General features: G+C 43.1%; 1 protein-coding gene across 4 annotated transcripts in view; it reads right to left on the bottom strand.

Moving 5' to 3' along the window:
- LOC128703157 (uncharacterized) overlaps window positions 1–13,587 on the bottom strand; it is a 45,118-nt gene extending 31,531 nt beyond the window's left edge. For 2 of the 4 annotated variants that reach the window (XM_070103386.1, XM_070103387.1), the window contains exons 1-2: window positions 13,468–13,587; window positions 12,757–12,946 (exon numbers count right to left, since the gene is read on the bottom strand). In XM_070103386.1, the coding sequence (XP_069959487.1) occupies window positions 12,757–12,846 (90 nt within the window). In that variant the 5' untranslated portion in view covers window positions 12,847–12,946; window positions 13,468–13,587. Of the gene's footprint in view, window positions 1–9,183; window positions 9,389–12,756; window positions 12,947–13,467 lie in introns of those variants that run through there. The other 2 variants (XM_070103389.1, XM_070103388.1) reach the window with 2 other exon arrangements.

Raw genomic sequence — 13,587 nt, 5'->3', positions numbered from 1 at the left:
TTGGGTACTGCATTTGTTGGTGTTATGACCAAAGGCATAACATTTAAAACATTGTGTCACACTGACAAATCGTTCAAGAGAGATTTGGTCAGGTGTACATCTGGTGCCAAAACATTTGAAGCCATTTTGACACACAAGTTTGGCCTCCTCAGGTGTCTCAAGTATTAACTTTAAGGTTACCTTGTTGTTGTTAGGTTTAGAGAATTTATGTGCTTCGACAGCCCTAAATTCAGAATTCTCTGTATTAAAGTCCTCAACAATTTCATTCACTGTGCTATGTCTCATGAAACTGTTAATTCTGGCAACACAGTCCTCTGAGCTTGATAGCTCTCAGGTGCAACTGGGGTAACACCAGAAGTCTTCAGTTTTTCAAGCACATCATGCTTCAGCAGTTGAAGTAACTCTTCTTCCGAAGAGAGGAGAAGTACTGCTCCAGCGTGGGTTTGAAAAACATCCACTGGAGCAACAGTTGAGTTCGAGCAAATACATGCTAGAATTTCTTTCATCGACTTTTGGTTTCCATCAACGCGTAATCTTACTCGTATCCTCGCCATGATGTCTAGGAAGGAACATCTGGCAGAGGAGTTTCTTAACAAAAAGGGATCTTTCCTTAATGTTATTCTAGCATCCTATTTCAGCTGACTTATGAAGGTCAGCCCCTAAGATAGCCTACCCTCGAGTGGTGAGGGGGAAAGGGCCCAAGGCAAAGATTGACCGGATTTTAAAAAACCACACGGGCTACCGGATGGTCAAAATGCCTTGTGTTAACTCGCCAAAGCGAAGTTGCCGAAAAAGAAGAAGATAGGAAAGTCAGAAGGATAGCAATGTATGTAGTGTGTTAGTGTGTGGGCCAGTGTTGATGTTTGGGTGAGGGGAGGATGGGGAAGGATGGGGGGATGGGGAATAGAGGGGGTGAACAAGCAAGTCACCGCCTTACCCTCTTGATGGGATGGGGCTCGAAGTGACTGCAAGCAAGTTTCCTCTCAGCTCTGGTGAAGAACTACTCAGGATAACCCAAGAAAAATCTCGAGCAACAGTGTTCAGAGTTGCTCAGCTGAAGAGCAGGAACGACGACGACGTCTCTCCACGGTGGCTGGGCTGCTTCTCTGTGTCTGTGTCTGTGTCCTATACGTTTTCCCAACACAATTGTGTCAATTCTTGAATACATTGTCTGCATCGCTCTTGGGCTGTGTAGACCCCCTTGCCTGACGCTCCTCAGTAACCTGACAGCAGTGGTACGAGGAGTTGTTGTGGTGTCTCTGTTGACACCGCTGGGAAATTACTGATGTTAAGATGGCGGTTTGTCATCGCAGACGCATTAATACTATTGGTATTGAACTACTTCGAGGTGCGATTACACCTAGTTCAGCTCAAATACTCTTACCCAAGATAATCAGGGAGACATACGGCACACAAGATGGTGAATTGTATGGGGTAGCACTGAACGGAGTGCATAGAGTATTTGTGAAACTGCTTGCTACGACAGTTTATGAATCGGTGGTTACGCGCTTTCAAGATGTGTGTTTTGACGTTACGCCTGCTGTGCATGTGAGACTGGTGGACGTGTCTCGATATTATACTTGGATAAAGTTGCGGAATGTCCCCTTTGAGGCAAACGAAGCTGACATCAGAAACGTATTCGAGAAATATGGAACTGTGCATTCTGCCCAGCAGGGTAAGTGGATAATGGGTGCCTACACAGGTATGCCGGAAGGTACATTCAGCCTTAAGATGACGTTGCGTCAACCCATACCATCATACGTGTATCTTCAAGATTTTAGGACACAGGTAATGGTTTTATATCCTAGACAGCGGCGTACGTGTCGCATTTGTGGAGAGTATGACCACATAGCAGCGGCATGCGAAAAGAACAGACGCGTGATCAAGCCTGTGCAAGAAGTAGCCGCCTCAGTCACACGTGATGAAGGTGAGCATCGTTCGTCAGAGGAAGGGCATGGTCGTTTGTGGAGTGAGATGGTGGAACAGGCTTTTCGAAATGAGAGCGAGTCCTCCCCTCAGCTCCCTGCACCTGAGTTGTTGCCGATACCATCTGCTGGATTGGTACCCCGGCATGACATGACGTGTTGAGTATAGGTGAGGATTTGGACGAAGTTTTACGGACCTTGTCACCGCAAGTGGTGGAAGCTCCATCTCCGGAAGACGTAGCTGGAGACTTTGAGTCCGGATTGTCAACAATATGAGACTCAGCAGAAGGACGACGAGACTGGGATGTCGGGAGACTTCGTACCTCATTGTGAGGTGGATGTTGAGGTACACCATGAGGCTTCCTCGGATCTCGACATGAAGTATAAGAACGTTACGAGGAAACGGGCAGCTACGTCAGATTCGGATGACGTACTGGCGCCAGCACAGAGGACTGGAAAAAAAACTGAGAGGAAGGGTGAGGGTAGGGGCGGGGAAGGACGGGGTCATGAGGGACGCCATCGCAAGAAGGGAGGCGAATGGGAAGGTACTGTAAAGAAGACACACAGACATAACAAATCAAGTGGTGAACCACGAGAGGAGAAGAGGAAAGGGTGGAAAATATAACAGGCCTTAGGTGTATGACTGCTAATGTTAACGGTTTATGTACTAGACTAAAGAGATTGGTTGAACAGTTTTCTTAGCAAACATAGAATTGATGTTCTGTTCCTTCAAGAACACAATTTCAAAGAAGAAGTGTTGCAGGTTATACAGTACTGACCCTGCCAACTATCCGTTTGAAAGGTGGTGTGGGTCTTTTAATAAAAGAGACGAGCCCGTTTGTATTGCAGAGATGTGAGGGGGGTGGGGGGAGGGTGTTGCAGAGATGTGAGGGGGGTGGGGGGAGGGTGTTGAGAGTGGATGGGACTTGGATGGGAAAGCGTGTATCTTTGGTAAGTGTCTATGCCCCTGCGGAGAATGACACGAAGGCTCGAACGGATTTTGTGAGGACCTTGTTTATTTTTTGCGTGCTCTTCCGGAAGTGGCGATAGTGGGGGATGACTGGAACTGTGTCATAAGGGCGGCTGACGTCGAACCCAAAGGGGCTGGGCATATGTCTGCACCTCTCAGAGATTTGTTGAGGGATGTTAAGTTACGAGATGTGTTTGGGGGAGGGGTGTGGGAAACAGAACATACATTTATCAGAAGGGGATATGCTGCAAGGTTGGACAGAGTGTATATTTCTCAGGGAGTAGTTGAAAAGTCTTTTAATACGGTGGAGACGGTCTTGTCAGATCATAGGACAGTTGTAGTGGAGGTAGGGTGGGAGAGAATGGCGGAAATTTATAAGAATTATTGGAAATTAAATGTTAGTGTGTTAAGTGATGAGGAAGGGTTAGAGGGTTTTTCTATGTTATGGAATGAGCTTTCAAGGGAAGCTCAGGAGGTGGTAGACATTGTAACGTGGTGGGACTTGGTGGCAAAGGAAAGGATAAAATCCCTTTACGTGAGGGAGGGTAGGCATATAAACACTTTAAAATATGGGCTAGCGAATTATTTAGAGGATCGATTACGAGGTTGTTATGGGCAGGGATCGGTTGGTGGTGTTTACCCCATGGACGAGATTGTAGACATAAAAGAGAGCTTGCGAACGTTGCATAATGAGCGGTTTCAAGCGGTGCGGGTGCAAGCAGGATTAGAAGAAGTTTTGTGGGGAGACAGGCCATCCGCATGTGTGTTGAGACAACAAAAGCAAAAGCAGGCGCTGACAGCAATCCCGAGCTTGGAGGTAAATGAGACGATGGGAATCCATAGAGCAGGTCAAGTGATAAGAAACTCAAAAGCTATGAGTGCTTATGCAGATACGTGGTATAAAAAATACTGGACTAGTAGTGGCGTGGATGAAGTGGAATTAAATAAGGTGTGCACATATGCTAAGTGCATTTTGGGTCACAGTGATAGGAAGGCTTTGGGTGGGGTTATTACTGAGGAGGAAATTGAAATTGCTTTACACAGAAGGAGGAAGGGCAAGGCCCCGGATATTGACGGTTTACTGGTGGAATTTTATTTGCAGCATTGGGAGTTGATTGGGAAGTTCATGGTAAGATTATTAAATTGTATGAAGGAGAAGGGTATGTTAGGGGATAAGCAGAATACGGCAGTTGTGGTGTTGGTCCTGAAAGGCAAAGGGCAACCAAACCTTGGGAAGTATAGGGCGATATCGTTGCTCTGTGCAGACTATAAGGTTTTCGCAAAAATTTTGGGTAATAGGGTAAAATGCGTGGTGGGGAGGGTCGTTTCGCCATCGCAGTATGGGTTGCCGGGCAGGTCGATGTTAGAAGGTCACTGGCTTTTAAGAAGTTTTGTGGAGTCAAAGGGGGGAGGGGAGGGGGTGGCTTTACTGGCCTTGGACTGGCGGGCCGCTTATGATAGAGTGGAAAGGGGTGCACTGCAGAGTATTCTTCGGAGACAGGGTTATGGAGAAGAAATAGTTGGGTGGGTAAACACGCTGTATAAGGGGGCAAAGATGAGGGTACAAATAAATGGGTGTATGGGGACGGACTTTGAGATGGGTAGAGGTTTAAGACAAGGGTGCCCTATGTCACAGATCTTATTTGCGTGTTTTCAGGATCCCTTTTACAGGATGGTTGAGAGCACAGTAAGTTCCCAGGGTGGGGGTGGGGTAGGGGAAGGGGATTGTTGGCCAGCATTAATAGGTTATGTGGATGATATGACTGTTTTGGTGTGTGAACGAATGTCTATGAAAGGGTTGGAAGATGTTGTGCGTGTGTTTGAATGTGCCACGGGTATGAAGGTAAATAGTGAAAAGTCGATGATCATGGGGTTGGGTACCTGGAAAGGGGGTGAAATGGCGAGCTGTAAAGTGGTTAACACAACTTTGACGTCATTAAAGATTTGCGGTATTATTTATAGAGACGATTTGGATGTGGCGAGGGAGGAAAATTCAGTAAGGACGTTGGAAAAGGTCATTGGTCGTCTGAGTGTTTTGAGGCCCCAACATCTCACTCTGGCCCAACGTGTGATCGTTGTTAACGTTTTATTGTATAGTAAGGTGTGGCACGTTGCGGCTGTATTCCCAATTACAGGAACAGCGATCAATGGAATATTGAGAAGAGTATTTACCTTTCTGTGGGGATCAAGGTGTGATTGGTTAAAACGTGAGGTTGTTATGTTACCTGTACGTCGAGGAGGTTTGGGATTGTTGGACTTAAAGCGTAGGGTGAAATGTGTTTTTCTAAAGTGGGAGGTTTAGCATGTGGGTGTGATGGCGGGAAAAATGGACCAAGTATATACGAGGGTGAAAAAGTGGTATAGGGGAATGGAGTTAAGGGAATGTGAGATTGTACTACGAGCTTTGTTGATGGTAAAGGAACGGAGGAACATTCGCTTAAGGGTTTTAAGTAGGTTACTGGGGGGTACGTCCGCAGCTCCAGTAGAAGGTTTGTTCCCCATGTACTCGTGGGAAAATATATGGCTCCGATTTAGTAAGTTGAAATTACGGCCTAGGGTGTGTGAAGTCACGTTTCGTTTTTTACATGGTGTATTGCCATCAGGGGCAACACTACGATCCAGAAGAGTCCTGGAGGGAGGCGGGTGTGGGTTTTGTGGTGGGGAAGACATGGCTTTTCATGTTGTCTATTTTTGCGAAGGTTTAGAAGATGTCAGGAGTTGGTTGGGTAGGGTGGTACAGAGGGTGGGAGGGAGAGGAGTGCAGGTCCTGCGTGCGTTAAGTCTCGACATCGGTGGATTAGACCAGGACGTTGAACGGGCTTTAGATTATATTATCGTGGATTACATTTATATTTCGTGGGTAATGCGGGGAAAAGGGGTCAGTGAGGTGAGAAGGCGTGTCCTTGCAATAACGTTTTATCGTACAATGTGTAGGAATAGGGAATTGTATGGGAGGAGGTGGGATAAGGGTTTTCCGGACGGTTATAAAAGGCTCACTATTGAAACCCTTGTGAATCTGTGAATCAATATAAGGGCATGCCGAATATGTTGTCGTGTAGGTCAGTGGGCAATAACTGGCTCGTCTCTTGGGGCGGGGGGGGAGGGGGTGAGTTGCGTGAATATGAGTTTGGGCATGAATGTTTTTTTTTTTTTAGTTGTTATGGATGTGTGGTTGTAGATTCAGGGGTTAGGGTTACTTATTGTACCTTTTGTGTACAAAATGACTGGGGTGCCTTTACATATTTGTTATGTTTTTGATGCTTCCTTAGTGTAAAGACTCTTTATATTCTTGAGTCACTAGTTTTCTTAGTTTTGTTTTTGATCGTGTTATGGAGGTCCAGATATATGGGTATACAAACATGCATGTGTGTGTGTATATATATATATATATATATATATGCAAAACAACCACTCTGAAAGAATAGAGAAATTCCAAGCGCTTTCGTGACTACTCACATTATCAAGGAACTATATAGTTCCTTGATAATGTGAGTAGTCACGGAAGCGCTTGTAATTTCTCTATTCTTTCAGAGTGGTTGTTTTGCATATTTTGAAATCACCTGTTTACTGTGATCTTATTGCATATATATATATATATATATATATATATATATATATATATATATATATATATATATATATATATATATATATATATATATATATATATATATATATATATATGCAGGTTTTATCCCTTTCCTGTTACTGTTCAATATAGTCTGAGTCACCAAAGTATTAAAGGGATATAAATACGAGTACATTACACTAAGTCGTACCGAATTTATCCTATAAATATTTCGCAATGTTGTGATTGTTGTTTGTGATTCAAACGTAGTTCATAGGTATCAAGATTGAACACATAGAATGGATGGAAATTGCTGACGATTAATATGATCGTCAATTTATATAATTTTTATTATGTTAATGAATTTGTGTTAGAGTAAATCATTGAATAAATTAAAAAATGAATATGTATGGTGAGAGTTTACAATTTTTTTCTTTCTGTAAGGCTAGGCACTCAATACAGTGATTACTGTTTGTTTATGATGTGGACGGATCTTGTTAATGTAATTTGACTACAGGAAATTCTTTATAACCAATGTTAGAAATCAAACTGTTCCATATTTACATAGTGTACTTATTGCACTTGCAGTTTGTTTTGTAAGCCGTGAGGCAGTTATAACCTTTATCATTTTAAGTTTTGGGAACAGATGTATCATTGTAGTTTATGTTCCATATTCTTACGTGTTATAAGATTCATACTTTTGGATAGCATTATAGATGTGTTAGGGTTAACTTAATTTATTGTGCACTCTTGTGGTTTTAATTTTATGTTGTACTTTTCAGATAGGGGGAGGTTCTGTCTGGGGAAGGGGGGGTTGTGTCTGGGGAAGGGGGGGTTGTGTCTGGGGAAGGGGGGGTTGTGTCTGGGGAAGGGGAGGTTGTGTCTGGGGAAGGGGGGGGGGTTAGTTTGCAGGGTTACGGTATGTAACAGACTTTGCTCTTTTGAGTTAGTACCTTATGACGTTAAGCCATAGTACAGAATATCTTGTTTTACTTTTGATGTAGTTAGTACGGAAGTTTTTATCAATTATCTCCTTAATTTGGTTACTGTTTGTGTTTTCATTAGATAATATTTGTTACATGATGTATAATTATTTATATTTGTATGTGGTATTATATGGCTATGGAAAGTTTATTACATTTGTTGATGGATAAGGCCTGTTTGTTTTTTGTGTGCTGTGATGTACTTTTTAAATAAAAAAAAAAAAAAATTCTTGAATACAGAGACCATAACTGTCATACATTACAAGAGTCTTTATCAGTGGAAGCTGTACTGTAACTCTGCTGTTTTCTGGTGGTTAGAATTCCAGTCATGAAACCACGAAGGCTATCATCTGCTTGTTGCCAGCATCCACCTACTGTTGTCTAGGGTTTAGCTTTGTGTATATCTACGTGGTGTACATTATATAAATATTAGACTAACAAGAGTTCAGTTTAATGTCTTCATTATGCACCCCATACCCATCCTGTGGGTGGTAGTCAAAAAAAATAGAGGTACATAATGGGTCCAGGAACTGGGCCGCAAAGTTTTAATGGCTGAACAAGTCACAAAGGTTATGAACCATTCACATGTGAATCAAAACTAAGCACTAAACGCACAAGAGATGTCAAATACGTCAGCCCAACATCAAGAAGACGGTTTTCAACACGAGTCCATGAACATTGTTCATTAGAATTACGAATATGTGGCAAACAAGTGTCTTTGGGTTAGTGTCCAGGGCGTTTCAAATATCAAGGTTCAAGCCACGTTAACAAACAGTAAAAAACTGTGTTAGTCCCTTAGTAATTAACAAGCCCCCCTACACCCCCTCCCCATCACCCTCCCACCAGTAACAACAAACTACTCACCTCCAAACCCCTCCTCCAGCAGCCAACCCCCTCCCCACAAACAACCACTGACGTCATCACCCCCTCCTCCAGGTCAGTGGCGCCATTTAGCCATGGAGGTAAAGAATAGTGGCGCCACTAGTCACTCCTCTGCCATCCACCACACCATCAACACCTCCAGCTCCTCCAGTTCCATCAACCTGTGGTAATTTAAACTTTGATTACTCCAATTTCATAGTAATTTTTGATAGATCAGCTTTGAAAATATTTTAGCCATTTTTCTGTCTACAAACTGTTGAAGGCAGTATTCTAAATACACGACTTCAAACTATTGCTTACTGCCTTGTGGCTTAGCGCTTCTTTTTGATTATAATAATATTGCTTACTGCAGTTCACGAATTATCTAGTAATGTCCGTACTTTTATATTTGCATTGTTTTGGGGTGTTGCTGCTGGTGATGACATCTCTGAAGACTTGCAGGTGCCCACAATACGACCTTCACCACACAGCAGCTGCCCACAACACGACCTTCACCACACAGCAGCTGCCCACAACACGACCTTCACCACACAGCAGCTGCCCACAACACGACCTTCACCACACAGCAGCTGCCCACAACACGACCTTCACCACACAGCAGCTGCCCACAACACGGAGAATATCTTCAACCTACAGGATTCGATAAACTTAAGAGTATTGATAAAAAAAAAATTTATTACATTTTAATCACAGTAATGTTCAAAACACACACACACACACACACACACACACACACACACACACACACACGAAATATCTGAGACAAGCCTCCACTGCTGCATTTGTCAGCAGGAGGACAACATTCACACAATTCGGGAGCTTTAAACTCGGGGTAAAAAAAAAAAATATACCTACCCCAACCCTACTAACAATAGTAGTAATGAGGCGGACAGCCTCAATACTGCCATTAGTAGTAGTTTGAGGTATAATACATTTCTCAAATTTCTTAAGTGTTGCAACATTGGGCAGTAGACAATCTTCACTGGAAACACTTCCGTGTGCACAAGTCTTCTAACACTGGAGACAACACAGGCTATTGCGAAGGTGCCGCAGAATCCTTCTGACAAACAAAAGTTGGAGGGAACTCCGTAATATACATTATAACTTAGGTTTGGCTACTCCTAATATCCCTTATAGGCGTCTAACTGGAAAAAATCTTCACAAAAGTAAACTTTCACTATCCTCTGCATCAAGCCTCATTAACCCCCCCCCTACCCCCTTCAATGAAAGTCAAATTATCTTACATACGTGCATACCCTATGGATTATCTTACATACGTGCATACCCTATGGATTATCTAACCCATTGTAGGCCTGCCGTCTACCAGTTTGACCAACACTACTGTGCTAATGTGTGATGAATGGTTTGAAAAACCGACGTCTGATGCTGTCAGACACTGCAGCATCATGGGATCTTGTTACAAAGAATTCTTCAACACTTGTTCAACCTTTGTCCAAAGACCTACTTCGACTAGTGGATGGTACCACTATGATCCCGCCTCCGCCTGCTTCACCTCACCTCACGTCTACGGCCCTATGCTGTACATTCTACAAGATTGATGGACTGAACACATCGACTCCAGGCTGAGGGACTGATTACCTCATACTCCTCCTCTCCTTACGCCTTCCTCTTTGTATTGGACTGATGAAGCCACTGTGTGGCGAAACGTTTCCTGAATAAAGATTCCCATATGCTGCATAAGTGTCTCAATCTTCAACTACTGTGCTAACCTGAATTCATAACCTACCTTACCTGTCAGTTATGGTTGGCATCCTAGGCATAACCTGAGGACCACTACATTCAAGCCCCTTCCCCCCCCCCCCCACTACCTATTTTTTTATGGTTTCTAACCCAGCAGGGTTAATAATCCTAATACCAGTCTAAATCGCCCCTCCTAACAATAATCAGCATCAGATAATAGTAAATCCTTTCTGCTGACTAACACTTCACTTCAGAGAGGTTTTAATTATTTTCATCATTAACGTACTGATGCCAGAAGTGTTAGACTTCACTACTTACAAACTATCAAACCAACTGCAATTCTGAACACTAATACTTTCTAAGAATATAAGACCTGAACGTCGCTTACATTTTCCAAATTGATGAAGGGGGTTTAGGCAAGTTTGGCCAAAGGCATAAAAAACGTAGAACACCCACCACAACCGCTACCCAAAGCCCGGAACCCACCAAAATCCCCACGGAAACCATGTGCAATAAGATTGCAGACAGCTACTGAAGGTCGTTGGTGGGTTCCAAGGCTTACAGTTCTACGTAATCTATGCCTTCAGGGGAGATTACTCTCCCCTGCTATATGCACTCATAATGCATATAGCAGATTCTCCAGTTCTCTACCTTACCTATCCTACTTAACACTACCTAATTCCAAAAGTTATTTTGGTAGTAGAAACTACTTAATTGTAGACCTAGAAAGTTATATACACCACAACTATGCAGCATACTCCAGGTATAGGCCTTAGTATTTGCAGAGCAGTGGCAGGGCTAGGGGGGGATGAAGGGAGGTAAAAGTAAGATCAAGGGTGACTCACGAAATCGTAATGAAAAGATTGCAAACCATACCACGGGTGGGGTGTGAACCCGCAGTCTAAAAACTCCACACCGTCGCTAACGCGACGGTGTGGAGTTTTGAGATCAAGGGGTTCTAGGTGAGATCAAAGGGGGGTCTAGGTAAGATCAAAGGGGGGTCCAGAAAAGATCAAAGGGGGTCCATGAAAGATAAAGGGAGGGGGGGTTTGGGTAAGATCAAGGCGGGTCTGGGTAACATCAAAGGAGTCTAGATAAGATGAAGGGGATCTAGGTAAGATCAAGAGGGTCCAGGCAAGATCAAGGGAGTCTAGATAAGATCAAGGAGGTTTATGTAAGATCAAGGGGGTCTAGGTAACATCGAGGTGGTTTAGGCAAGATCAAAGGGGTCTAGGTAAGATCAAAGGGGAGGTCCAGGAAAGATCAAGGAGGGGTTTAGGTAAGATCAAGGGGGGTCTGGGTAACATCAAAGGAGTCTAGATGAGATGAAGGGGATCTAGGTAAGATCAAGGAAGTCTAGGTAAGGTCAAGAGGGTCTAGGTAAGGTCAAGAGGGTTTAGGTAAGGTCAAGGGAGTCTAGGTAAGGTCAAGGGAGTCTAGGTAAGGTCAAGGGAGTCTAGGTAAGGTCAAGGGAGTCTAGGTAAGGTCAAGGGAGTCTAGGTAAGGTCAAGGGAGTCTAGGTAAGGTCAAGGGAGTCTAGGTAAGGTCAAGGGAGTCTAGGTAAGGTCAAGGGAGTCTAGGTAAGGTCAAGGGAGTCTAGGTAAGGTCAAGGGAGTCTAGGTAAGATCAAGGGGATTTAGGTAAGATCAAGGGGATTTAGGTAAGATCAAGGGGATTTAGGTAAGATCAAGGGGATTTAGGTAAGATCAAGGGGATTTAGGTAAGATCAAGGGGATTTAGGTAAGATCAAGGGGATTTAGGTAAGATCAAGGGGGTCTAGGTAAGATCAAGGGGGTCTAGGTAAGATCAAGGGGGTCTAGGTAAGACCATGGGAGGTTTAGGTAAGATCAAGGGGGTTTAGGTAAGTTCAACGGGGTCTAAGGTAAAGTTATCCCGTCATGTGAAGTTTAAACTTTGGTTGTGTAGTTTTAAAAATAGGTTAGACAAATGAGTGGTTGAGAATTGGACCTGCCTAACATGGGTCTATAGGCCTGCTTCAGTGCTCCTTTATTATATCTTAATAATGAATATGCCTGATTTAATAGGCCTTCTTTACACCCGGCATAAAGACTTCTACCATTACCCTCACCACTAAACTATCTCAGTATAATTATTAACCCGGTAGATTAACACAGAATTACACCAAGTCAGGATATCTATGACATTTTTATCTGGGTATTTATACTCCCCCAGGATGCCACCCCTACCAGTAGGCCTGCTGCAGTGTTACTCTATGTGAACAGTGCCAATGGATACAAGGGAACATGCCCACATGTGCCCGGGATCGAATCTCGGTTCTTCAGTCGAGGCCACTACCAACTGAACCATGATACATCATTACACATTTCATCTCTGCTTCCTACAATCTTATAGGATGGATATTGACTGTAAAATACATTAAACTAACTAATACTTCATAAAATGTAATCAGTCTTCAATCAGCCTAGCATGTGCCAACAGGCCTACTGCAGTGTTCCTCCTTTATGTTCTAAGCTTTACAACCCATTTCTCCAATTTTTACTTCCACCTCATTCAAGGTAACCTAAAGGATACATTCCTCATTATTTCCTTGCCAGAGATTTCATCTCTGGTCGGGAGATAAACTAATACTTCCCACTAAGCTACTTCTGATATCAATTGCTAACAATCTTTCCTATACTCTCCTCACCACCTTCCCACATTACAATTACTATCTGCTTCAAAAACCAAATTTAGTGGACTTATAACCTGGAAATACCTTACAAGTGGGCCCTGCCCACTTTTAACGACGTCTCCAACTGCTGCATTTCCATATAACACTGTTATGGGTGAGGCCATTTACTAGTGTGGTTGTCTCCACTCCTCAGACTGGTCAATGTTGCTGTGTTGATCAATGTTGCAGTAGACAGCCAGACGCAACAATCCTCAGTTACCACACCTGAAACAAAACACATTTGTATTATAACCATGAACATTACACACATTTATAGGCAAACATTACCATGTAATATAAACTAGTAACATTACTGCCTGACTGATATACCCATTAATGTTTAACATAGTAAGTAAAACTATATCTTTCTTTAATAAATATTTTTTGCACATAAAACTGATGACTAACAATTTGGATCACAAGGAGCAAGTTCCTTGGATCAAGAGACCTTCACTGTTATTTTTCAATAATGGAAAAAAAAAATAGCCCAAAACTGGATACACCATTATGGGTTATGTAATGCCTAGTGTGAAAATTATTGTTTGATTAGAGGAAGGGGAGTAGCTCCAGTTCCTCGCATCAAAACCCCTCCACTAAGGTCAATCAACCCTCCCCCCCTCCAAGACATTAGACCCCAAAGAAAATTAAAGTAAGATTATTAAAATATTAATAATTTGGTGACCAAATTGGTGGTGGGGACCAGGAGCTGCAGCTCAACTCTGCTGTTGTCACCAGACAATACTTACGTTATTTAAGTGTTTTAAAAAGATGAGGAAGCGGTAAAGCCGGCGGGGGTGGCAGGATGAGGGGCAACACGTCTCTTCTGTACGACCACTGAAGTTCAACTGACCTTTAGTGCCCTTGAG

This window comes from Cherax quadricarinatus, chromosome 85, assembly GCF_038502225.1.
Source record: "Cherax quadricarinatus isolate ZL_2023a chromosome 85, ASM3850222v1, whole genome shotgun sequence".
Taxonomy (NCBI): Eukaryota; Metazoa; Arthropoda; class Malacostraca; order Decapoda; family Parastacidae; genus Cherax; species Cherax quadricarinatus.
The sequence above is the reverse complement of the archived record's forward strand: the minus strand, read 5'-3'. Positions and strand labels throughout refer to the sequence as shown.